The 24,076-nt window shown below is 40.9% G+C and overlaps 1 protein-coding gene across 2 annotated transcripts in view; it reads left to right on the forward strand.

Moving 5' to 3' along the window:
* JARID2 (jumonji and AT-rich interaction domain containing 2) overlaps positions 1–24,076 on the forward strand; it is a 211,250-nt gene that overhangs the window by 142,223 nt on the left and 44,951 nt on the right. For both annotated transcript variants that reach the window (XM_077180422.1, XM_054645196.2), the window contains exons 4-5: positions 9,696–9,865; positions 23,870–24,046. In XM_077180422.1, the coding sequence (XP_077036537.1) occupies positions 9,696–9,865; positions 23,870–24,046 (347 nt within the window). The remainder of the gene's footprint in view (positions 1–9,695; positions 9,866–23,869; positions 24,047–24,076) is intronic.

Genomic DNA, 24,076 nt, shown 5'->3' on the forward strand with positions numbered 1-24,076 from the left:
TTGCTTCATTCTTCCACCTTCAGTGACTGCCGGCAGCAGGACCATGACAGGTTCCTTGCCAGTAGGTGGAGACCGTGCAAGTGAACTGGAAATTCATCCTCCTTCCAGTGAGGAAGGTGTCTATTAGCATGGAGTTCAACCTTGTTTACTTCCAGCACAAGGGACAGGGTTTAATGTGAAAAAATAACTTTGTTCTTGTGGTTTTCTTCTTGAAAGGAAGTTTGTAGACATAGTACACGCTCAGACATCTGGTAGTGATTATTAAAAAGCAAGCAAATGTAAATAGTTCCTTAATTTTTTTTTTTCTGCTGTGGTTTTGAATTTTAACTTTCTGGCATGTGGTGATGCTCTTCTGTGCAGCAGCACAGCATAAAATGGCAGACCTGTACTCCTTGGTGATGTTCTTCTTGCTTTCTGGTATGGCATGGTGGTTTTGGCTCAAGCTGAAAAGTAGGAATCTTGGGTCACACTGCTAGAATAGAGGGGCAGCCCTCATTTCTGGATGCAGGAACTGGAAACCCTAGTCTCCATTTGCCAAGTACTTTTGTAGGTAGCTGTGCTCAGCTGTGCTTGGTAGGCAGCTTGCTGAGCGCTCTGGTGAAGAGAACCAAGTAGCAGCCTGAGATAAGGAATGCTGCAGAAGAGGAATGCCTCCAGAACACGGGTGCAGGAGCTGAAGTAAGCTGTGTGCAGGTGGGAGCGTGGGGAGGAGTCAGAAGTTGTTGTAGCTTTTATGGTACTGCTGAAGTCAGTGCTCATCAGCTGGTGCTTGGTACTGTTTCACACCAGTGCAGTGACTCCCACCACAGCTTAGTCCCAAGGAGTCAAGTATCATAAGCTAGGGTGCAATCTCTGTAACATGCATAGCCCAAAGAGCAGCAGGGAAAGAGATGTATCCAGGACACAACCTCCTCCAAAATAGACTTCTGGAATACATTCCTGTTCCTTCTGAATGAGGCTGGTTTTGCATTACTGTGCACCTTTGTATCTTCTGTGGGTATATCTGAGCTGGCTTAGCCGAATGTTGTTGGCTGTGGTGTTGAGGGTGTCAGCAATAACCAGGACTTTAGGAGGAGCATCTGTAGGACTCACAGTCTGCAGCATTGTTGTTAGATTGATTTCCATCTAGACTGATGAATTTGAAGGCTTTATGCAATGTGCAATATGGTACAGTATAGACACAGCTGGAGTACAACTTGGAGCAGTCAAAGGTTGAAGTACCAGTGCTTATGTTCTTGGACTAGAAAAGAAGCTACTCCAGAATGGGAATTTTTAAGAACTGTTGCAGGACAAAGGAAGGGTGGCACCACCTGTCTCCAGTATTCAGAAGGATCTCTTCTGCCATCTATTGCCATGTACAGCTCACCACATGTCTGTATGGAGAGGAAAACTTTTTGTCCAATCTCAGGTTTTATAACCTTGGAGAAAGTAGATTTAAAAGAGTAATTTTCTTTCTGTTTGTCTAGATCCCTCACTTACTTATAGAGGAATAAGGCTTTGGCCCTGCATTTATGGAGAAGTCTGTAGGACAGTTGCTATAGTGTGATCTGAAGGTTATAAGAAAACTGCTTATTGGGAGCTTTATTCAGCTGCCATATCCTCATTTGATCACACTCCCACTGCTGCTTCTCTCTGGACAGCACCTAATAAACCCTCCTGTACCTGCCACAGCGACTGACACATGAGACAGGTGGAAGGGTTTGAGTATTTGATGGTCATTAATGTATTTCAATCTAAATCAGCCTTTATCCAGCTGCTAGAGTCTGAGCTTGAAGTATGCCATTGTTGAGATATTTGAAGGTGGATGTGTGGTTTTGTAATTGTGCTGTGCGGGAGTTGCACCTTGGTAAGTCAAAGTTAAGTTTTGGTTTATGCATGATGAGAGGTTGTGACCCTGCCTGCAGTGCTGCAGTGATGGAAATTGTGTGCAATAAGCATGGACTGTTCTTGCATCAAGTGCAATTAAAACCAGTTGCAGCAATAAGGTGACAGGGGACCCATTCTTCTGCAACATTGACTTTTTGCTTTTGGTTTTTTGGATCATTTCTTGTTCCTCTTTGCTTCCCTGTATCCTGAAGTCCATGAAGGGCACTCAAGTTCACACTGGGAAATCCTACTGCTACATAAAAGTAGTGTTGAAATTCCCTGAGCACTGTGGATGTTTCAGGGCAAAAACCCAGGGCATTTAGTGGTCAGTGTGATTTCACCCTCTCAAGGTTATCTAGACCACTGAAACGCCTGCAATTACTGAATCCACAGGTGAAACCTGAACACAATGTTAGTTTTCTACAGCTTCTTCTATAAACTGTCCAGTATGGGCCTCAGCCTAGCAGGCAAGGTGTCCATACCTATGCCATTGTGACTGCTTATATAGGCAATGTGGAGTATGTACAAGGCTCATTTATGGTGGCTGGAGTTGTCCAGTTCCTCCTAACACAGTTAAAGTGGTGGGGGATGGTAACTGTGCCCAGCAGCTTTTAAGGACTCCCACTTTGGCCAGTGCTATCTTTTGTATTGTTTAAACAGCCAGCTGTTTCACTTAGAAGGTATAAGTGTCTCTGCTAAACTGCATGACATGAGGAGGGTTTGGAGACTGCAAGTACCTTCTTGTAATCAGTGAGCATTGCCAGGAAAAACAGGCGGTTCCAGAATTAATGATAACTGGAGCAGTTTTTAGGAAAAAAAGTTTGTGTCTAGCTGTACTTTGAACTAGTCACGAAGCATATGGGTTAGCTCAATTATTGTTCATTAAATGCCATTCCCAAACACCTTTCTGTTGTTAACAGGAGAGGAGGTTCTCAGAAACCAACTGTTTCCCATTTAACAAAACACACACACACCAAAAAAAAAATCTCAAAGGAAAATGTGCGTTCATTCATTGTGGCTAAAGTTTTAGAGTAAGAAGTGTTTTTTAAAGGAACGTGCCCTGTTTGGCTTCACAATCAAGGACTGAATGGACTTAATAGTGTGCTTTCATTGGATTGAAGATTTAAATCTGGTATAAAATTGTGTTGTTAATTTAGGCCCAATTTTGATTTGCTGGCCCACAGAAAGTAAAAAAGATTGAGTGAATAAAGGTCTTAGTAAAAACAGCTTCTGAAAATTGTTGCATTCAACCTTTCTGCAATGTTTAATTTACAGAAAAGTAGCCCAGATTCTTTTAATCGTATGACAGGGTTAAGAATTACACTCTTACCTGGTTGTACCAGGTCTAGGTTGTGTCTCAGGTTACATTATCTTGTGAATTATTTTGAAGGAGCCATATCTGAGAGTGATCCCATGCTTTGCAATAGTTAGCTGCACTTGATATCTGCATGGATGGGAGCAACCAGGTCTCTTAATTTCTAGTCCCTTCCTGGCACAAACCGATGTAGGGACACAGATACCTGACTGAATCTCCATTTCCTCTACTGCAGATTTGCTGGCAGTAGCAATGGAGTCGTGTTATCAAATGGGCAACAGATACCACTGATATGGGTAGAAGATGCTATCCCAGAAGCTTTGGAGCATGTGGGAGAGGAAATGCAATTCAAAGGACTCCTTCACACGCTGGCTTTCTTGCTCTTGGTGTGGTGCTGTTGATTGACCTGACAGGGTATTTTGGGATACAGTGGTGGCAGAGATGTGTGAGTACATATAGAAACACTGCCTAGTGCCACCAGAGCCAACATGTGCACTCAGTTGTGCTCCAGGGACAGCCAACAAGATCTTGTGTTCTGCGGGGAATTTTTTTTCCCCACCTCATATTTTTGATTATCCATCACAGTTTGGGGAAAAAATAATATGTTTCATATAAGTTTTGGCATTATTGCTGTAGAAAACTTGTCGAAGTTTGGAGCCCTGTTCACATGAACTGGTGGTCTTCTAGAAGATCACTGTTGGACTTACTCTGAGGATTGAAAGGGTAAAATGTAGCTTAGCCATGCTTCCTGCTGGCACAAGATTTCTTTTTTGTCCCATGAAGAATGATACCTCCAGCAACAAGTTTTGCATACTCATCTTGGGCTTGCCTAGAAGTGCCTGTAACATGGTCGACTTTGAGGTGGAAATTACACACTTGATAATCATCTGATTTCCAGCAGATACCTGGCTATTAAAGCCTAAATTACTTATTTATTTTATTTTTAAATGAGGGCAGAACATTTCTGCAGCCTGTCACATTCAAGTTTACCTTACTGAGCAAAGCTGCACGCACAAGTGAATTTTTCTGTACAGACGTGCTGTGTGCCAGAGCGAGTGAGTGCCACGTTGTATGGTGCAGTTACACAATTGACATACTTGGTTTATCACCTCCAATGAGACCGAAAGATGGTGCACTTCAGACCTCATTGAGATCAGGGGCACAGAGCCAAGCAAACCTCAGAGATAAGTTTTTCACCATGCCAGCAAAATGTCACAGCAAGGAAGTAAATAACTCAGGTATTCAGCAGAGGGGAAGCTATAATGATGTTAGCATGGACAAAATCTGTGAGGTAGAGTGCCTAGCCATGCCAGAGCCTTCCTTTAATTGTTAAGTGAAAAGCACACTGCAGTGAGAAGGAAAATGGGAATTAGTCACAAAACTGTACCGCTCAAGCAGCTGCTTCACCTATGATTCCTATAGTGTTTGGAAACCTAGCTCCTTGTCCTGCTGTTATCAAGAAAAGGTTATATCAGGCTACAGAAAAGCAGGAAAAGACAAAAGCAAAAGTGGAGTTCAAGGAGTAAGTGTAAGGTAATGAGACCAAGCAGTAAGGACATATGGTAACACATACTAAGCAGGAAGCTTGGTGGAAACCTGCAGATTGCTGGAGATTAGAGAACATTTGCAGAAGATTGTTTTGCAAATCTCTTCCCAGTTGAGATGCTTAGCATGAGAACAGCCTCTCAAACCCAGAATTTTCTATAAATAGATTAGTATGCATGCAAATATATTACAAATCTGTGTGTATTTGGTTTTGTGTGTGTTTTATCATACTTATGCTTTGTTTTCACTTAGGAGTTATGGAGTAATAAAGTGAAAAGAGTAAGATTTTTGTATTCATGTACAACAAAATCTCACATACTGATAGTTTAATACTTGATTTGTGGCTAGCACAACATGCACTGTTATCTAGAATGTTAATGTTTACTAAATTTAACATAGACTGCTATTACTAGCCTGAACTTTGCTTTGTGAAGAAAAGACTGCCTTTGTGTATTAAGTCTTTTTTCCTAAATGTGAATTTTTTTACAAGCTAAAGGAATGGTGCTAGGATATGCTTTTTTAAAAAGACATTCTGAAGCACTTTTAGTTAACACAAACTGTAGTGTTTTAATTACAAATAATGCAATTTGCTTAAAATGTTCTACTAAAAATGAGTTCTACTCTAAAAAAGCTTCAAAAAGTATATTTTGTGTCAGGAGAGAAATGTTTTGTAGCCTAGCCTGACTTTTTGCAATCAGGATATTTTTGTTGTGGTGTTTTAGTGTCTGGCTGAAATATACTTTCTTAGACCTAAACAGTCAGTTCAGTAGAAGAGAAGCATACCCAAAGGAGGTGAGACTTCCTCAGGCTGAGGCTTTTTTGAACTTTGCGTCATAGGTATGTGTTTAAAGTCTCTCAAAAGAAGTAGAAGTAAAATAATCTCTTCTGTTGAGAGAAAGTGGTTTACTGTTTATTTTTAAGTAGTCTGGATATTTCTGGCTGCATGTTGGGTGTTTGCATGACGTTTAGATGTGGGATTATTTTAAGTTCTTTCCTCATCCTTTTCCGTCTTACGAAGTTTTTTCTGTTTGCATATTTATGAGCCTTACATAGTGTGTACCCTTTCAATGAGGACAAAGTGAGCAATTTATTTTGAGGACGGAAACAGGATTTTTTTTGTTCTTTCTGTTGCTCATGCCAATCTGTCTGTTGTTGCCAAATGCACGCTAAATAGGTCATTCCAGCAGAAATCCTTGCATTAGGAAGCAAAGAGTTGGTGGTGTTAGGCATTTAAACAGTCATGGATTCATTTATGTTGGAAAAGACCTTTAAAATCATTGACTCCAACCATTAACCCAGGACTACCAAGTCTACCTGTGTGCTTAAGTGCCACATCCATGTGTCTTTTTAAATACCTCCAGGGATGGGGACTCAATCACTTCTCTGGGCAGACCATTCCAATGCTTTGCAGCCCTTTCTGTAAAGAAACTTTTCCTAATACCCAATCTAAATATCTGCCTGCAAAACTTAGACCTTTACCTCTGGTCCTGTCACTTGTTATGTGGGAGAAGAGACTGACCCCCATCTGGCTACACTTTCCATTCAGGTGGCTGTGGAGAGCAATGGGATTCCCCTTGAGCCTCCTTTTCTCCAGGCTAAACACCCCCAGCTCTCTCACTCACTTCTCACAGGGCTTGTACTTCTGACCCTTCACCACCTCTATGTCCATCTCCACCACCTCAATGTCTTTCTCATGGCAAGGAACCCAAAACTGAATGCAGCATTTGAGGTGTGGCCCCACCAGTGCTGAGTACAGGAGGACAATCACTGCCTTTGTCCTGCTGGCTACACTGTTTCTTTCTAAATGTTAGATAGGCGCCATCATACACACACGGTGTCTTTCTTAACACTTTTATTATTTCTGTTCTTCCTTGTTTAGAAATGGTGTGTGAGTACGACCTGATATGCTTCCTCTAATGTAACTGTAGTGAAGAAGGAGGGTACAATCCTTCTTTGGCAGTAGCTTCACACCAGGATTGGATTAAGTGTAATGTGAAACCATACCTGAAATAATTGGTTTTATGCTGCTAGAGGTTTTCATGGGGACATACAAGTTTATTAAGGTGCAAACATGCCTTCACAAGGAAACAGTTTTAGTTGCTGCTAATGTTTTTTCTTTGCTGGCCCACCTTTGAAACTGGTCATGTTTACATAAATCTGAAGCAATGGCTACTTAAGAACGTGTCTTTTGCTTTCATAATCATGAGTCCTCATCCCTGTATGCTGTAGCTACAGAATAGTTTATTTCTTGCTCACAGTTCACTCTGTATGCACTCTCAGGCACTGAAGTAGAAGCCTGTGGAGCACACACATATCCAGGCGGGGAACAGTACTTCTTGCAGAAACCTAGAGGATGCTGCAGTCATAAAAGAGTTCTTTCATTTACTGGTGTTCATAAATTGAATCAGTGATATTTACACCATGTAACTGCTTGTGGTTTTAATAAAAGATGGATATTTCATAAGGGGGCCTGGTTTTGTGTCACTGGTGAAGTCAAACTGAGCAGATGGAAGTAACAGCCATCTTTCCTCTCTGGGAGGAGAAGCATCTCAGGCACATCTGACCATATAGCAACAAGTCTCCACAGCCTCCCCGGGAGAAGCAGCAAAAGTTCATGGTTGTAAGTGGAGGGAATACCTGGAATTTTCTCTATCCTTGCTGAAATCAAGGGCCCCCATGGGTATGAAGTGCCTGTGATGCTGCCAGGCCAGGCTCTCTGCCCCACGGGGACTTTTTTGTCCCAGAAAAGAATGGTAGCAGACAGTGTACTTTCAAAAAGAGAACCAAAAGTACTTTAGGTTCCCTAATTCATTTCACATCTATGCCAAACTTGCAAGTCATTCTCTAATCCTGTTTCAGTGCTCTGGGGACTGATAATAGGGATACTGCAAACCAGCATGGATGATTCTCTTGCTGCAGAGGGATAATTTTGAATCATAAAACAGGCTTAATCTTTACTTTGTGGCGTGGTGGGTGGTGGTACTCCTTGCTTATCACTGATCACATGAGATTTGAGCAGGTACAGAGATGCAGAGAGTGGGTGGGTTTATGTTTTTAACAGCCTGGCTGATGAAGCACATCAATGGGAAAAAATTGCTGTGCAGAAAGCCAGGATGCTCGCTAACCTTTATAGTCTGCTTTTTGCCGAGAGAGCATATGTTTTGTGCAGAACAGGAGCCAACACAAAGCATTTTTCTCTGGCTGCATGTATGGTTTTGGTGATAGAAATTTAGTTGCTTGAAATTAAAATACCATTCATCCTGCACAGGAGTCCTTAGTCTGCTTGAAGAGATGGGGCTTTGCAAAGCAATCTGAGTAATTTTTTGGAGATACAGGCATATCTATACAAGACCTTAATCCTGGAAAGATAATTGTTCATAGATATGAGGAAATATATGTGCTAAATAGTATTTTAGTTCCAGTTCACAAATTATAAGCACCATGATAAAAAAAAAAAATTGTAAACACCAGGTTATTTTTGCCATGGAGGAGATTAAAAAACGCAGTAGAAATGGCTGATATGTTCAGGGCAGTGGGTGTTGGATAGTGAGGATAAGGACAATTTTACGCATAGTTTAGGGAGAAAACTGCTGAATGTTACTTTGGCTCTTTGTTGTCATTAGGGGACGTGTTTGTTGTAACAAACCTCTTGTTACCCAAATATTTAAGGTTAATACCTGTGAAAAACAAGAGGTTTGCCAATTATGTGTTACATCCCTACCAAACGGTAACTGCTTTCCTTAAGTCCCAGCAGTCGAGGCTGCCATGGAGTGACAAGACCTGGCCTTCCCTTCAGTGTTATTTAATATGTTTCACTTTGACATTATGTAAATACTCTGCTATTAGGGAATAAAATGACATAAAATTGCATCCTTTCTCAACAAGGTTTTAAGATCTTTCTGTAGCTTCTCTCCTTTGTGAAGCTGTAATAAAGATCATAATTAGAATCCCAGTTGCTTAAGTGAGAAATTAACATGTTCTTATGTGGGGAACTGAGCCAGGCTCCCAGCGAGACCCCCTCCGGGTATCTGTCCTGCCCCAAAATGCTTTCCCTAATACCAATTTACGTTCTAGACATATTAAAGAAAATCATATTCATTGCTACATAGCAGTTAATCAGAGCCTTCAGAAAGGCTTGAAATAATTTGCAGCCAAGTGCCAAAATCACCTGCAGCCGCTCATTTCCTGCAGCCGTATCTGGGCATGTTTTAAAACTAATCAGAGAGTGTCAGTCCATTGCCCACTACCAAGACTGAACAAATTCATTCCACACATGTCCTTCAATCTTACAAATTTATCCCAAATCCTGCTTAACCCCACTGCTGACCTCCTTGCTTACTGTCTTCTGGGCTGTGGCCAAGCAAACAAAAATCTAAAGGTTTTGACCTGATGTTTTCTCTGTCAAAAATATTTTCTCCTAGAGGTTTTATTTTTTAGAACTCAGCACAAATATATATATATATATACTTTATCTATTAATATATATTTTACTACAAAAATAAGATTCTAGCAGATTGGAATAAATTAAAACCTTAATGGGGCTAAAATAAACCTAATTTGTAATTTAATTAAAAACAGAAAGCAATGAGCACTAACACTTAACAAAAAAAAAAGGCATTTTCATGGTGCAAAATACAGATTTAATTTCCAAATAAGTGAATGGTAAACTGTAATTGTATCATGTGCAAGAAGACACTCAGAACATATGAAACAGTAGTCACAGATTTTGCAGTCAAGATGTTCCCTTTCTGGTTTTCCAAATTGTAGCAGAAGATACCAAAGGGTAAAACAAATAAAATACTGTCTTCATTATTGACCCAGTTAGGGATTTGGTATTGGTGGGAGATGGATTCAGATCTTGATCTCTCTCTCTTTGTCTCTCTCTCTATCCTATATGGGTTTTTTTTATGCTTTCACACATCCAGCAAGTTCTGCCTAACATGCTTCTGATGTGCTCTTGTTTCCACAGGCCAAGGCTGCAAGCACAAAGGAAATTTGCTCAGTCCCAGCCAAACAGCCCCAGCACAACTCCAATAAAGATAGTGGAGCCATTATTACCCCCTCCTGCCACTCAGATTTCTGACCTCTCCAAAAGGAAGCCCAAGACAGAAGATTTTCTCACTTTCCTCTGTCTTCGAGGTAGGTACCTGGCATCAGTGCTGAGGCACAGTCTCATTCACAGAAGGAGCTGGAGCACTGCACACCTAGCAGCAGCCAGACAAATGTACTGGAGCTGCACTTGAAGGTATTGTGTGCATTTCAGCTCTCAACAATTTGACTGTATCTGCAGCAGGAGCATTCAAGTTCATGGTTCTAAAGATCATAAAATGAGGCTGGTAATAGTGCAAAAAGAAATTTCTTTTATGCTTGGCTCTCTGTTACCCTGAATGGGTTTTTGTCTGGCTCTTTTAAGTCCTCCCTATCCTCCTTTGTTTTGTCTGACTATAAACTGGAGAAGTGCTTAACTTACCTGAGTACTTGTTCCTGCAAGAGGAGAAAATCTGCTTGGAAATTCCCCTTGTCTACCTCCTCACTGTCCTTTATTGTTCAATCTGAGTGAGGCTTTTCATCTGACAGTGGGTGGAGGGCCATTGTTCTTGCCTGCCTCAGGAGCTGGATTGTTCCTGTGGTGATAATTAAAACAGGTGAGCTCCTCCTCTCAGCAATCCAAGTACAAAGGAGGCATCTGAAATTGTGGAATGAAATACTTGAATTACTTCACAGTAACAGGTGCTCGAGCCTGGTTGGAGCTGTGTGGTGTGTCAGGGATCCATGGGCTGTGTGTGTGCAAGCCTGCATGCCAGACTTGGGGGGGCCTGAGCATGAGGTACTGACTAGATTAAGCTAGAGAAGAGGATGTTTCTTGAGTGGTCATTTTTCTGAAGACTTTCCATAGCTCCGTGTCCCAAGTCATGTGCTGAAAATAGCATCTTTTAGTTTAATCCCCCAGTTGTCATATTGTCTCTTGCTGTGTGTTTCTGGACAGGTGCATCCCCTGTCTCATTAGTTAGCCATAGCTGCATCCTCTGTGCTGGAATGGTGCCTCATGCTGTTGTTTTGTCCCATTACCTGCTGAAAGGGTGTGCATTTGTTACAGATTGAGCTTGTCTGAAAAAGTCTTACCTGGTGGGTTGAACCTTTCAGAGCTTGAGTTCCCCTTTCTTAGGTGGACAGCAGTGAACGCCACCACCCATAGCTTCCTGCTGAGGCTTTCTCACCTTAATACAGTGTGGTTTGATTTCTTTTTCCTTTTCTTCTGTAAGATTTTAGGCTAGTGGTACCTTCAGACTGGTTGCTAATTTATCCATCTTATTTCACATCCAATATGGAGCCTCCATCCTGTTGGGACCTCTGGTAAAGTGGGTGGGTGGAGGGGATAGCAGAGGGTGATTTGCTAGCTTTTGTGTTTATTTAAAGGATGGAGAGGAGCAGAATCTAATGGAGTTTAAAGTGGCATAACGGTCCTCTGAAATGTAATCTGTGGAAATGTATTTCTAATTTAGTGTGCTGTGAGGTTGATCAGTCTGTTGGCAGCGTGTCACTGCTGTGATCTGGGCCAACTGCCACAGTTGTTGGTGGGAAGAGTCAGATGGGGGTTCTGTGTGTCTGTGTGTCTGTGTGTGAGCACACATGGCTGCATTCACACACTTGTTTCCACTGCTTGCTAACTAAGCATGTGCTATTTATAGCTTTGAAGGCACTTGCACTTATAGAAAGGCAACCTCTGTGGGGGTGTCACTTATCTCCACTTTTATTTCCTACTCTCTTAGCATTCTCTCTGTGTTCTGGTTTAACAATGCAAATGGGAAGCATGGGTACTTTAGTCCTATTCCAGTGCTTCATATTGTTGGGTTTTTTATTTTTTTATTTTTTATTTAAATCAATGGGTGTTTAGCTCTTGCACCTGTAATTTTCTCCTTTGTTATTCATCTGTGGCATAATTGATGTTTTGTACTGTCAATTAAGAACTTGCAATTCATTCCTAATTTCTTCAGTATGCAGGAGTACTTGAACATTTCTGACAACACATGCATTCAGACAGCAAGATCACAATTACAATTATGTTAAAAACCACGAGGGAGAGTCTGCTCTGAGTGCCACACATGGCATGTTCTTGGTCTGCTTAAACCGTCTGAAGAAAAACTGTGAAAGGGAAAGCTGTCAGCTTTGTGTTTCAGCACCCCCACAAGCTTATTACTGCATCACCCCTGTATAAAACATGAAAAGAGCCAGTTCAATAAGAGGCAGGAGAATCTTCTTGGACACCTGCTCCCTGGATGCTTCTCTGTGGAGGAGCAGGAGAGTGCTGTGGCTTGGAGGGAGGAGTGGGTTGTTCAGACCTCTATTAGCATGGTTCTGGCTTCTGTGCCTGAACTGCTGTGTCCTTCAAGAGGTCCTGGCTGCCTCAGGTTGTGTCCATTTGGCCTCTGGGAATGTTTAGCTCCAGGTGGTTGTCTCTTTCAATGTGTCCATTTTAAAACCAGGAGATGGAAGCTAGTTGTTAATATGCTGGTAGGGAGTTCGTGTAGCACCGTGCTGGTACATCCAGCTCCAGAAAGGTCCCACAGGTGACTCTTCAGGGCAGTGGCAGGCTTAGTTTGGTGCTACTCTTCTGGTGCTGCCTAGTGAGCCTGGAGAGGGAAGAGCCAGCAGTTTATTATAAGATCCTGCATAGGCAAGGAAGACTTGGGATTTTTTGGAAGGAGTTATTTTGATTTGGAACCTCCATGCTATTATTTTTCTTGCAGTGTTGAGGGTTTCAGAATTGTTTGCATGGTGGGACCAAGTGGTTGTTCTGACTTCTGTCTGGCTCTATGTGCTCACCTTGGCTCTTTGTGCTTTCACCATGAAATGCAACATGCAATTGCATGGAAAAAAGAACACACTTACAGGGTTGAAAATCAGCACTTTGAAAATCTTAAGTGTAGTAGTGATAAGATCCAGGACAGTAAATGCCTATGTTTGTTTAAGTTAAAAAAAAAACCAAAAAAACTCCATCAAAATGATCTGGTGATATAATCATTAGATTCATTATCAAAGCCGTTTTTTGGACAAAAGAGTCTTTCCCAGGATTGGTGGGAATGCAGCTCAGTGGTCTTCTCTGCCCTTGTACCACCATACCCAGCAGTAGTGTCAGAAGCACAGAGCAAATTTGTCACACCATAAAATCACAAGTCACTAAGGGTGGAAAACACCTTCAAGATCACCAAGTCCAACCTTGGACTCAATTCCACCATGAGTTCACATGTCAGAGTGTACTTTCATTTTCTGATTTTAAACAGAGAAATTTAAGCATCCTGTCACCAATATGGCTCACTCTTGTTTTTGTGCGGTTTATTTTGAGTGGGAGCAGCTGAATTCTGTCAGTGAAGGAGCAATACTATCATGCGACAGTGTGGGAGAAAGTCCCTTGACATGCATAAGATCCCATACTTAGGTGAACAAGTCCCATTTACCTGTCCTGCTGTGTGTAAGAAAATCTAATGATTCAAATAATTTTAACTCCCCCCCACTCCATTAGCACCCTGTAATTTCAAAGGGAAATAATTTAACCAAATGACCTGCTTGGTTTCATTATCCAGAACACAAAGGCTTTAAACATATTTTAATTAGTTTGTTTTTCAAACTCTTGATTTGATAATACACTGTACTAATTACTTCTTAAAAGGTAAGTGGAGCACAATGAACAAGCTGTAACAGTTGATGAATATCTGAGACCTGGAATACATTTCTAGACTGACCAAACTTGGCAAGGCTCCTCTGCTTTCTATTATTTTAAAATCCTCCTTTTAAAAAGGTTGATAGTTTTTTAAAATTTTATTAAATTGTGACCTAGAATTTTCAACACAAGGAGGAGAATAGTACAGATATCTCTGAAGTGTTTGTCTGCAGTGTTCTTATCTTTAAATAGCTTCTTTGAAGGAGCCTGTATGCCCTTTGCCAGAGGCATAATTAGTATCTTTCAGCAGCATGTAGATACGAGTATGTCATCTCCATGTAGTTGTACAACAGCTCTCACTTTTACTGTGTTTTCTGCTTTTGATCATATTTTTCTTAATAGCTTTTGTTACAGTGCATTCAAGTTACCTCTGCTCTCTGTAATTATTTACAGGTTAAACTATTGTGAGTCAAATATCAGGCTAAAGGAGGAAGGAAAAACAACTCCCTTTGAGCAATAGATCTTTGGCAAAAGGTGATAACAGGGAGGCTGTGATTAGGAGAGTACATTTTAAGAAGTTTTCCCATGATCAATTTTCTAATTAAGCTGAGCCTCTGGGAGTTACATGCTAGAGAATTTCAGGGATTCCTAAATAAAAATGGTTTAATTGAGATCTCACAAATTGAGTTTTCAGGCTCTTCTCTTCTGCAAAACGTGTGATTGTTCTTTTTCTTTGAATGCTGTGCTGACTTGATAATCTGATGATTTATTACAATTGGGCAAAATCAAAACAGAAAATTTTACTATGTGAAATATTTGTCTGAAGTGTGCATGTTTGTCTGAATTTCAGTAACTTCTAACTTTTAGTGCAGTGTGCTCTCAAACAGGCTTTTTATTCTTTTCAACACCCATATTTGGGTGGTAAAAAGGGTCAGTGGCCTTTGATCTGAGTCTTCTTTTTTGAGTTCTGATAGGAGAAGTTGACAGATCATACCTGCAGAGATTTCCGATTGCAATGGGAGAGCCCCCAGAACGAAATTTGGGATTTCTTAATCTTGGGGCATGTTAGAAAACAGCTGTTAATTTGCCTGTCTTTTCAGCAAGGCAAAAGGTATTGTGTGCCTGTTAGTTTGGTGTCAGCAGGCTCTGTAGTCAACGTGTGCTGCTGACCTTGGAGAGCTGCTGCCTTGCATGGGTCACTCTTGAAGCACCAGCCTTTGGCACTATGGACACTTGATCACCACATCAGAGTAGGCAGATTGAATAGCCCTGCAACTTGATTAGGCTGGAAGCAAAGCAATGAAATGCTGACACTGCCCAAAAGTATGAGCTTCTTTGCAGTCTGGGTTAGTTTTTATAATTCCAAAATAATACTAAAACATGCAGACATACAATAATTTGTTTAAAATACTGGAAGAAAAATTTTTATTGGTTTTGTATTTAGTATTTGAAACTAAAATTTTAGGATGGATTGAAAATTCAAGAATAAACTTTGGGTTGAATTTTAAATGCACAAACCATTTAATAAAAATAAGTTTGCATTTAGTAATTGTAACCTCAAAATTTCTAAGTTGTGTTTTAAAGGTAGGAGTAACATTGAAGTGTAGAATATAAGCTGTTTCTCATACATGCAACCATTTTGGCCATCTATGGAATATAAGCTACTAAGTAACTCTTATGGCGGTTTAGAACAAGAGTAATTTAATCAATATTGGCAGGGACAAGTGGTTACACATTCTCAGAGTGAACAACTCTTGTGTGAAGAACAGAGAGAGAAGAGACCCTGGTGACCAGGATTGTTCCTTCCCAGGGGAACAATGCTGCTGGAGTGCCAAAACTCCAGACATCCAGTGGAAGATACAATTTCATGTCAGTGTGTGCCTACTGGGAGATTTAAGAGATGGAAAGAGGTGCTGAAGTAAGATGGAGTATCCTGTGGGGAGTACTACAGCTGAGGGAAAGCTTTTTCTTGCTTTTCCAGTTTTTGGGCCCTTTCTGATGTTAACGATTCCAGTATCTACCCCTGCAAAAAGCCACAGGATGCAGTTAACTGATTGAAAGGAGAGACTAATCTTGAGGTTTAGCTCTTGTATTTGCCACAGATTCAGTCTGAGTCCCTCAGCAAGCTGCTTAGTATTTTGTAAAATGAGGATAAATATTTAACTCTGTATATAGGTGTCAACATAGCTGGGTGTTGATTATGAATGAGCTACTGGCATAAAATCTGAGTGCTGTGATGGCATCAGCCATTCAAAGCCTCACTGCTCAGGGGGCAATGTAAAGTATTCTAGCAAAGGCAATTCCTGCCCTTCATCCCAGCCAAAAACCTCTGAGCCTGCTTCTCTAACCTGTGAATATAACATAGCTTCAGTGTTATCCAAATGACTGATTTTATGCTAGGGATAAACCTAGCAGGATCTCTTCTTGGGTAGGAAACACAGCCTGGTAGCTTGTTGGGAATGTCATCACAGTGGTTTGAAACTTCCATACTAGTTTTGTTCTTGTTGGGAGGGAACATAAAGTTGAAGTGCGTGGAAAGCGTTGGTTTTGAGGTTCACTGTAAAATCCAGTCAGGCTGGTGGACTTAAACTGCTTTGAGATTGTCAGATAAGAATTGTAGATTCTTAGAAGCACTCCTTTGTTTTTTTTTTTTTTTTTAAATTTTGGGTACTCTGTTACTCTGGAGTGTTTTGCTAAGTTTGGAAAGTAGACCTTCTATTTATTTCCTGCAGACTTACGCATTTCCCCACCTTTGCTCTATTTCTCTAGAAAAGGAAAAATTTTCTTCAAGCTTTTGGGTTTAAGCTCTACTAGCTCGAAGAACAGACTGAGAAGAAAATGGGAGTTATGTTGCTACACTAGTCAATAAATTAAATGTAACTCCAGGTACCTTGTGATTGGAACAATGGCAGCAGAGGGAGGAGTTGGAGCTCAGTTTTATTTCTGTATTTGAGACTGCCTTTTCCTCCCTTTCGCTCAGGCACCAGGAAGCTCCCTCTGGGACTGTTCCTGCAGGTGGAGTCAGACAAGTGAAGTACAATTGCTCTTTCCTATAGAATTTATGCAGTTAGTGCTCCTTTAGCCTGGCTTGGTAAAACAGCCATAAGGTGCAGGCATAAATTACATATATTTGCATTTCAGTGATTTGGCATTGTCCTGCCAAAACATAATAAGTGGGACATATAATAAATGCGAAGCAGGCTCTAAAAGTTAAGCATTGAGATGCCAGCACAGCAGGAGCATTTGAGAGGCAAGGTTTTTCCACCTGCTTACAGCCACAAAATGGGGCTGTGTGTCAGAGGAGAAGCCAAACCTCTGGATGTGGCTCACTGTGGGGCTTGGCAAGCCATGTGCTTTTTTGGGGCAGGCTGAAGTCCCACATACCTTGACCTGCCCTGTGTGTAAATCATTCTAATGTTTTAAATTGCTTTAAGATTTTTCCAAAGCACATCTGGGTTGTGTTTAATTGTTAGAAGGCAAAAAAAAAGAGGAGCTAGAGGGGGAGTTGGTGTAAATAATTCATAGAGAAGAATCCTCCAATTTTGCAGAAACCACAGCCCAAATTACAGAGAAGGCTTTTGGACTGAGATGATTTTTGTTGTGGTTGTAACATACCAGGGTTTGAATCCCGTCCAGATGAAAACATTTGGTTTGTACTTCAGTAAATACTGCAGAAGCACTGCCAGCTAATTCTGAAGAGTAATGAAATAGTATTTTTGGCAAAGCATATGCACTTTCCATACTTCTGATTCCACTCTTCAGATCCAAATTCAGAGGGTTTTTTTAACATGTTTAGCTAGTCCAAGACAAAAGTTAATGTAATTTAATGAGAAACAAAACATAACTGTAATTTAGGAGAGAGAACTAACCATTTGTCAAAAAGAAAAAAAAAAAGTAATAACCTCATTAGTCAAATAAAATGGCTGAAAAAGAGTATAGTTTATTCTATTAATCAGGCACTTGCTGCTGAGGTCAACACATCTGTGTGTAGAGGCTGCAAAAGCATCAATTCTGCCTACTGTTAGTAGTGAGCCTGAATTTTGCCCATGCAAAGGGTGACGTCTTTCCTAGAAAATTGCTAAAAGCATCACCATGACTTAAACCCCCTGTATTTTACTTTGTACTTATTGTTGTATAAGCACCAAATTATTGTAAAAGAGGACATGAAATACATTTGTCATTCTTTCTTATGTGTTAGGCCACACTTAGTGTGTAGTTGTGGTAATAATTTTTTCCTATATATTTAGGCTTTCTTTTGTGTTGCTCTCACAATAGGAGGGAAAACAAAATACTCAAGAGAGAATTTCAATAATGAAACTGAAGATACTGATGGAAGCAGTTGCCAAACATACTTCAAATCTAATTTTTTAAAACAGCTGACTGTCCTCCCTTTCTGTAATAATTCATAGCTCATTGTAACCTTGATGAATAATTTTTAAAAAAACAACTCATCATTAATGATTTTCTCAAAATTTGCTACATGCAGTAAGTAGTATCTGATTCTAGGAGCTCTCATACTGGTGAGGAAAGGGTACCTAGGGTTATGTTGGCTGTCCAAACTTTCTGTGTGGCTTGCAATCCCTTAGTCAGACATGCAAAGTTTTTAGGCTTTCAGAATCTCACTCTGAGGTCCAGCTTAGGTGATTTGGCCTTTCCCCATGTGTTTTGGAGGAGGGGGAGAGGGCTGGGAAGTTCCCTCCAGGTTGCTGCCTGACTTTGGCCATGGCTTTTCTGCTCTCAGCTGTGAGACTTGTTAAGCAGGAAAAGGTGAGTGGCACGTGTCTGGACCAGGGCAGCAGGTTGTCAGATGGATGCCTTGCATCGAGCCAGCCTTAGCTGCAATGTCCTGTACACTTTACTGTATTTGTTACCATTTCATGTTGGTAATCCCTTCTCTATCTTCCTTCCCCCACTGGTCCCTCAGCTTGTGTCCATCTGCAAGCCTACCTCTCACCACTCACCTTTCTCCAGCCCCAGCACATCTGGGTTCCTTTCTGCTGCTGCTGCACTTCACAGCCTTTCTTACAGCTTACTCCTTCTGCCATGGCTTCTCCTTCCTTCCCAATATGTTACTATTGCCCCATCCAGATCTTTGGTGACAGTGTATGCTTTTATGCAAATATTTCTGCAAAACAAATCAGCTGTCTTGGCAGGGAGGGGAGGGAAAGCATTTAGGAGTTGTGTGCTTAGACATCATCAGGACACAGTGTAAAATGTGCAGTGCCTACATGAGATTGGAAACATACTTCATTTAATGTTTTGTTTAATAACATAAGGGATATATTACACTACACATTCAGTAAGAAAAAGAGTGCATAGAAATTTTCCAAATCTTTTCTTGAGAGCTTGTAACATTACATTACAGTTACAGTATTTATTAACGGACTTTAATTTCCTTAGTCTGGGATTTTAATCTGAATCAGTTCCCTGATCTGATTCACCACATGGCCCCACAAAAAAAAAAAATTACACTGCCACAGTTGACGAGGTGGCACAGGTATAATAAGAAAGGCCAGGTGGGGGTAGATGTTCTGTAGGCCATTTTTGATGCCAAGAAAAATGTCAGCCACCAATAGTCTAGATGGTTCCTTTTTCCTTCCATGAAATGTCTTCTAAATGAGTGGTAAGAAGTCAAATTTAATTTCTAGGCTGCCATCATATTTGCTGAGTGAGCAGGCTTTTCAGGCACCTGCTAATGGGGTGGTGGCAGGGTGTGTTTCTCGGGGTGGAGGGCTGCTTGTGTGCTTTCCACAGGCTCTGGAAGGCTGCTCCCTGCTCTCCCCCTTCATCTGTTCCAGTGCCCATGGTAGCAGCTGCCTGCATGATGTGGGGGCTCCCAGCACAGAAGGAGACTTGTAAAATTCAATACAGCCATAGGCTCTCGTAACTCTCTCTCACTCACTCACTCACTCTCTCTCTCCCTCTCAGATTTTTCTGCTGTTTTCTTGGGGATGGAAAGTGAGGAAGTGGGGAATTGTATACCTAGAGTGCTGACACCTGGCAGGCACCACCTCCCAGGCACAGATGTTGCCCTTTATTCGTGGCATTGCTGCTCTTCTTTTTTGCTGTTGGTTATTATTTCCAGTGTCACTCTTTATATTACCCTTGGTAGGCTTTGAGAATCACTTTGGTGCTGGGGAGGACAAGAGGAAGAGGAGGGATGATTTCTCATCTTTATTTACTCCTACTGCCTGGCTGGGAAATACGTGCAAGAGGGAACCAGCATAGCTGCTGCCCCATGGGTTTCTGTTGCTGAGTGTGTCCAGGAAGAGATAAATGTGCAGAATAGTGATCTGTGAATTTTACATATCAAGGAAGCCCCTACAATGCTATGTTCTGTGAATGTGTGTGTACAGATGTGTCTGCTGAACCTTCAGTTTTCCTTATTCTCATGCCATTTTGGAGGGTTTTTATCATCTTGCTGTCACACATCATTTTCATGGTAAATATCTGTTACATATGGAGTAACCTGAGAGCAACAACTCTCAACGAAGTCTGTCTGTAAGGAAAACCACCATGGTCTTACCTTGCAGTGAAGACCAGACAGATTTTTGAGGAAGGGAAATATATTTTATTTGACCAATCGCTACAGCTGGAAAAAAACAATCAGCTCTTGAGCACACATTCTTCTTCGGATTGGCAATGGTCTAGAACATTTCTAGCTACAGTAACACTTCTTAATATTATTTATATAAATCAGTAGCTTTGAGTAACAAATGGAGCATCACATACACATCCCTATCTGATCTCAGAGAGAATGAGGGATATTTAGGACAGGAATCATTATTACACAATATTGAAGAAGATGAGTAATTACATAGCTTCCACTCCACAGAGTTCAGTTTCATTCATATGAGTTTTGTTGTTTCATCAGTCGTGAGAAGTCTGAGTATTATTTCCATAAGAGGAGTCTTAGGAGGGGTTGCCTAGCTCTTTCCTTGGTGCAAACCAGCAGTGCACATAAATCACTCACACGTTAGGTGTTGTTTAATAAGCATAATTTTCATCATTTCAGCTTGAATGAAATCACAGTGTGCTTACAGGCATGTCTTCCCTTCAGTTTGCTCATAAAGGGAATTTGCAGCGTCTTGAGCTTGGCCAGCCTGTTTCAATATTTTAAACCAGTGTTTTCTCAGCCTTTTGGACATGTTTAGCTACATAGGCTTAAAGTGAAAGTGGTTTTTACCAGTTCAACTCATATTTGTGAACAAATTACTTGAGGCTATTCCAGAACTGAAGTAGTAGTATAAAAGATGAGGATAAAAATAGTTCCAATACAAAAATTAGGCAAGAAAACTCAGAGCTTTAAGATTTCTTTGAGTCTTCCATTCCTAACAATGCTTAAATAGAGCAAAAATGTGCAAGTCCAGGCTTTTTTTTTTTCTTTCTTTCTGTTTGGCAAGTCACATTTAATAAATATGTAGGAAAAGCTGGTGGGAAGGAGGGGAGGAGACCCAGACTTGAACGCCAGCTTTTCTCCAAGGTCTCATATTGCAGAGCACTTAGATCAGTAAAGTGAGCGTTAGCAGGACTCTCCTGTGTTATTGGATGTTGCTAGTCTAATTTCTCTGGAAATGTACTTCCCAAACAGTCCCAGCTGTCCCAGGAATGCAGTTTAACCATTGTTGTTCGTAGTTCTCGATTGGAAAGAATTAAAAACTGTCATTCTGACAGGAGATTTATGCACTGAGATTACAGAGATTGAATACCAGGAGTTAGGTGAAGTTTGTGCCTGCTCTTGAACTTGGGTAAGACTGTCCCTCCTTTCTAAACAGACTGACATAGTACTGTGTTTTATTCTCTGTTTAAGAAGAAAGAGAAAAAGGATTGCTAATGTAATAACAACATTTGCATTGCAGATGATACATTTTTGTTGATTGCTGTTTAAAGCAGCTGCCAAAAAATCTCAGAGATGTGGAATTCCAAGGAAGATGAAGCTGAGAGAACAGACATTATATCTAGACTCCTATTTTAGTGTCTCAGAAGGATAAATTTTCTGACTAGTTTTTTTAATTATAATAGGGGGATTTCAGTCTGTGTTTGAATCTAATTTTGAGGGTTCCTAACAGTAAGGTTCTTTTATGCCACCATTTGTTAATGCATAATGGTGTCAGATGGTGTCAGACTTCAAATTCTTATAAGAACTGATGCACTTGCATACAGTTTCTGAATCCATACTACACATTTGGGCACCTAGATGGAAGAAAAAACCAGTTTATTTTTCAGGCAGCACTGTCTCAGGAGTAACTATTTTAGAGTCTTCTGGTTAGTTGCTGTTGAGACTTAAAACTCCCCTACGAGCAGAAGAATTAATGTGCCTCTCAGCACTTCTTACCTACTATGTTTGATTGCTTAGACTGTGCCAGATAGTACTGGGCTTGCATAAAAAATGTGAAGGTTTTTTGTTTCTGTAAGTTGCTACAGCTTCCATGCCGTGAAATATGTCAGCAGTCTTAATTTGATCATTAGTCTATACAAACAGAAGAGCTGTGGCATCCAAAATCCCTTTCTCCTAGGATAACTGTATGTGTCCATACATTCTTGTCTAGTTGGATGGAAAAATGCACAATTTCAAGGGGGAAGAATCATCATGCCCTCAATGCTGCTGTAGTGTTTATCCTGGCTGTCCCAGGGCTACCACTCACACACAGCACAGGATGCTGGCGAGGAGTTTCTGTCTGCTTCTCCCCGAGGCAGCCACAGTTCCAAAGGGGCTGTTACAGAGGCAAAGCCAACATCTTTACAGGTGGGGACTAAGCCTTCAGTGGGATGAAGGAGAGAATTGGAAGGGTCAGTTTTCAGTAAGAATACTCATGGATTGAGATAAAGGCAGTTTATTAGGCAAAGCAAACCTGCAAGCAAAGCAAAACAAGGAATTAATTTGCTACTCACTTTTGGCAGGCAGGTGTTTAACCATTCCCAGGATGAAGGGCTCCATCACATAAAATGCTTACCTGGGAATACAAATGGTGTAACACTGAATGTCCCCACCTTCCTCCTTCTTCCCCCAGCTCTTATTGCTGAGAACAGTCCTATGGTCTGGAATATCCCTTTGGTCAGTTATCCTGTCTGTGTCCCCTCTAGCTCCTTCTGGACCCCAGCCTGCTTGCTGGTAGAGCAGCATGAAAAACAGGGGCAAAAAATGCCTTGACACCATGCAAGCACTGCTCAGCAATGGCTAAAACATCGCAGTGTTATGAACTGTGCTTCCAGCACAAATCCAAAACATGGCCCTGTTCCAGCTACTATGAAGAAAATTAACTCCATCCCAATTAAAACCAGTATATTTAGGAATGGATTATTCATTGCAGAAACAGCCTGTCTCTGTTTTTGTGCCATATTTAGGTAATTCATTAATTAAAAAGTGATTTTTATAGTTATAAGAGTAGTTTGTACAACCCTGGTGGAAGCAGAAATATGCAATCAAAAAATAATCTATAGTTAGTTGTTGGCAGTGGCAACACCAACAGCTCAAGAGCAAACCAAACACAGAATTGCAGTTCTGAAGAGCTTGAAGCCAGAAGTGCTTCCTAAGGAAGCAGCAGTCAAATAGCCACTACCTTGTGTTGGTCTCTAGCCCAGTTCTCTTTGTCCTTTTGTTTTATTTAGCTGCAGGAAAACAAATGAAGTTGCTATTATCCAAGTGTGTGACTATACTTTTTTTCCTTTCTTTAAAATAAATTTTTCTTTGGGAATAACTAGAAGGCTCCTAGGGCACTACTGGGGGATGGACAGGGGGCTCATGTTGAAGTAGAAAGTGATATTGAGCTCCTGGGAAGGTGCCCATTATTTGTCAGCAGTATTTGTACATTTAAAAATCATGGGAGCATCATGGGAAAAGTAGTCAAGAGATGAGAAGCAGCATCCTCAAGAGGAGCACACAGGGAATCAGAAGGCCTTTCCTCTCTTTTCTTCTTTGCCGGGAATCCTCCATGCAAATAAACTTCTCAATGTCTTCACTTTTCTCTTTGTTTCTTACTGCAGAATTCTGCAAAATATTGTGTGCAATATTGTAGAGGTTTGCAAAGCATTGTGAACTTTAAATGCTTTATTGTGATGATAACTTAAAAATATCACTGTGGCACAGACTGGTTTTTTGCTCTTTTTTCTTCTGTTTGGAAAAGCTGTAAGCTTCTAGTTGTGAGTTAAGATTTCAGCAAGGCACTTGAGCACGCATTTGAAATTAAGCATGTGCATTAGTCCTTTTCTGAATACACAGAGTTATTAATTAGGGCTTGTAGTAAGACTGATTGTCTGGAGTATGAATAGAATGTGCTTGAGGGGGGGAGAACCCTGCTTTTCAAGACCATGCATATCCTGTTGGTAAAAACTAATAAATAAAAACCCTCTAGTTAGTCGTGCACTGGTCTTGACCTCCCACTCTCCCCTTGCTGTGGAGGACACTGAATTAGGTTATGATCAATATAGTTAGTGCAGTAAGCGAATGTGATGATGCTAATGAGCCATTTCTTTATAATGATCAGGTTCTCCAGCCCTGCCCAGCAACATGGTATATTTTGGAAGCTCTCAGGATGATGAGGATGAAGAAGAGGAGGAGGAGGAGACAGAGGACACAAAAACAACCACAAACAATGCTTCATCATCATGCCAGTCAACCCCTAGGAAAGGAAAAACGCATAAACACGTACCAAATGGGCAAGGTAGGTCCTAAGTAGTGCTGTTCTCCTGCA

This window comes from Agelaius phoeniceus, chromosome 1 (genome assembly GCF_051311805.1).
Source record: "Agelaius phoeniceus isolate bAgePho1 chromosome 1, bAgePho1.hap1, whole genome shotgun sequence".
Classification (NCBI taxonomy): domain Eukaryota; kingdom Metazoa; phylum Chordata; class Aves; order Passeriformes; family Icteridae; genus Agelaius; species Agelaius phoeniceus.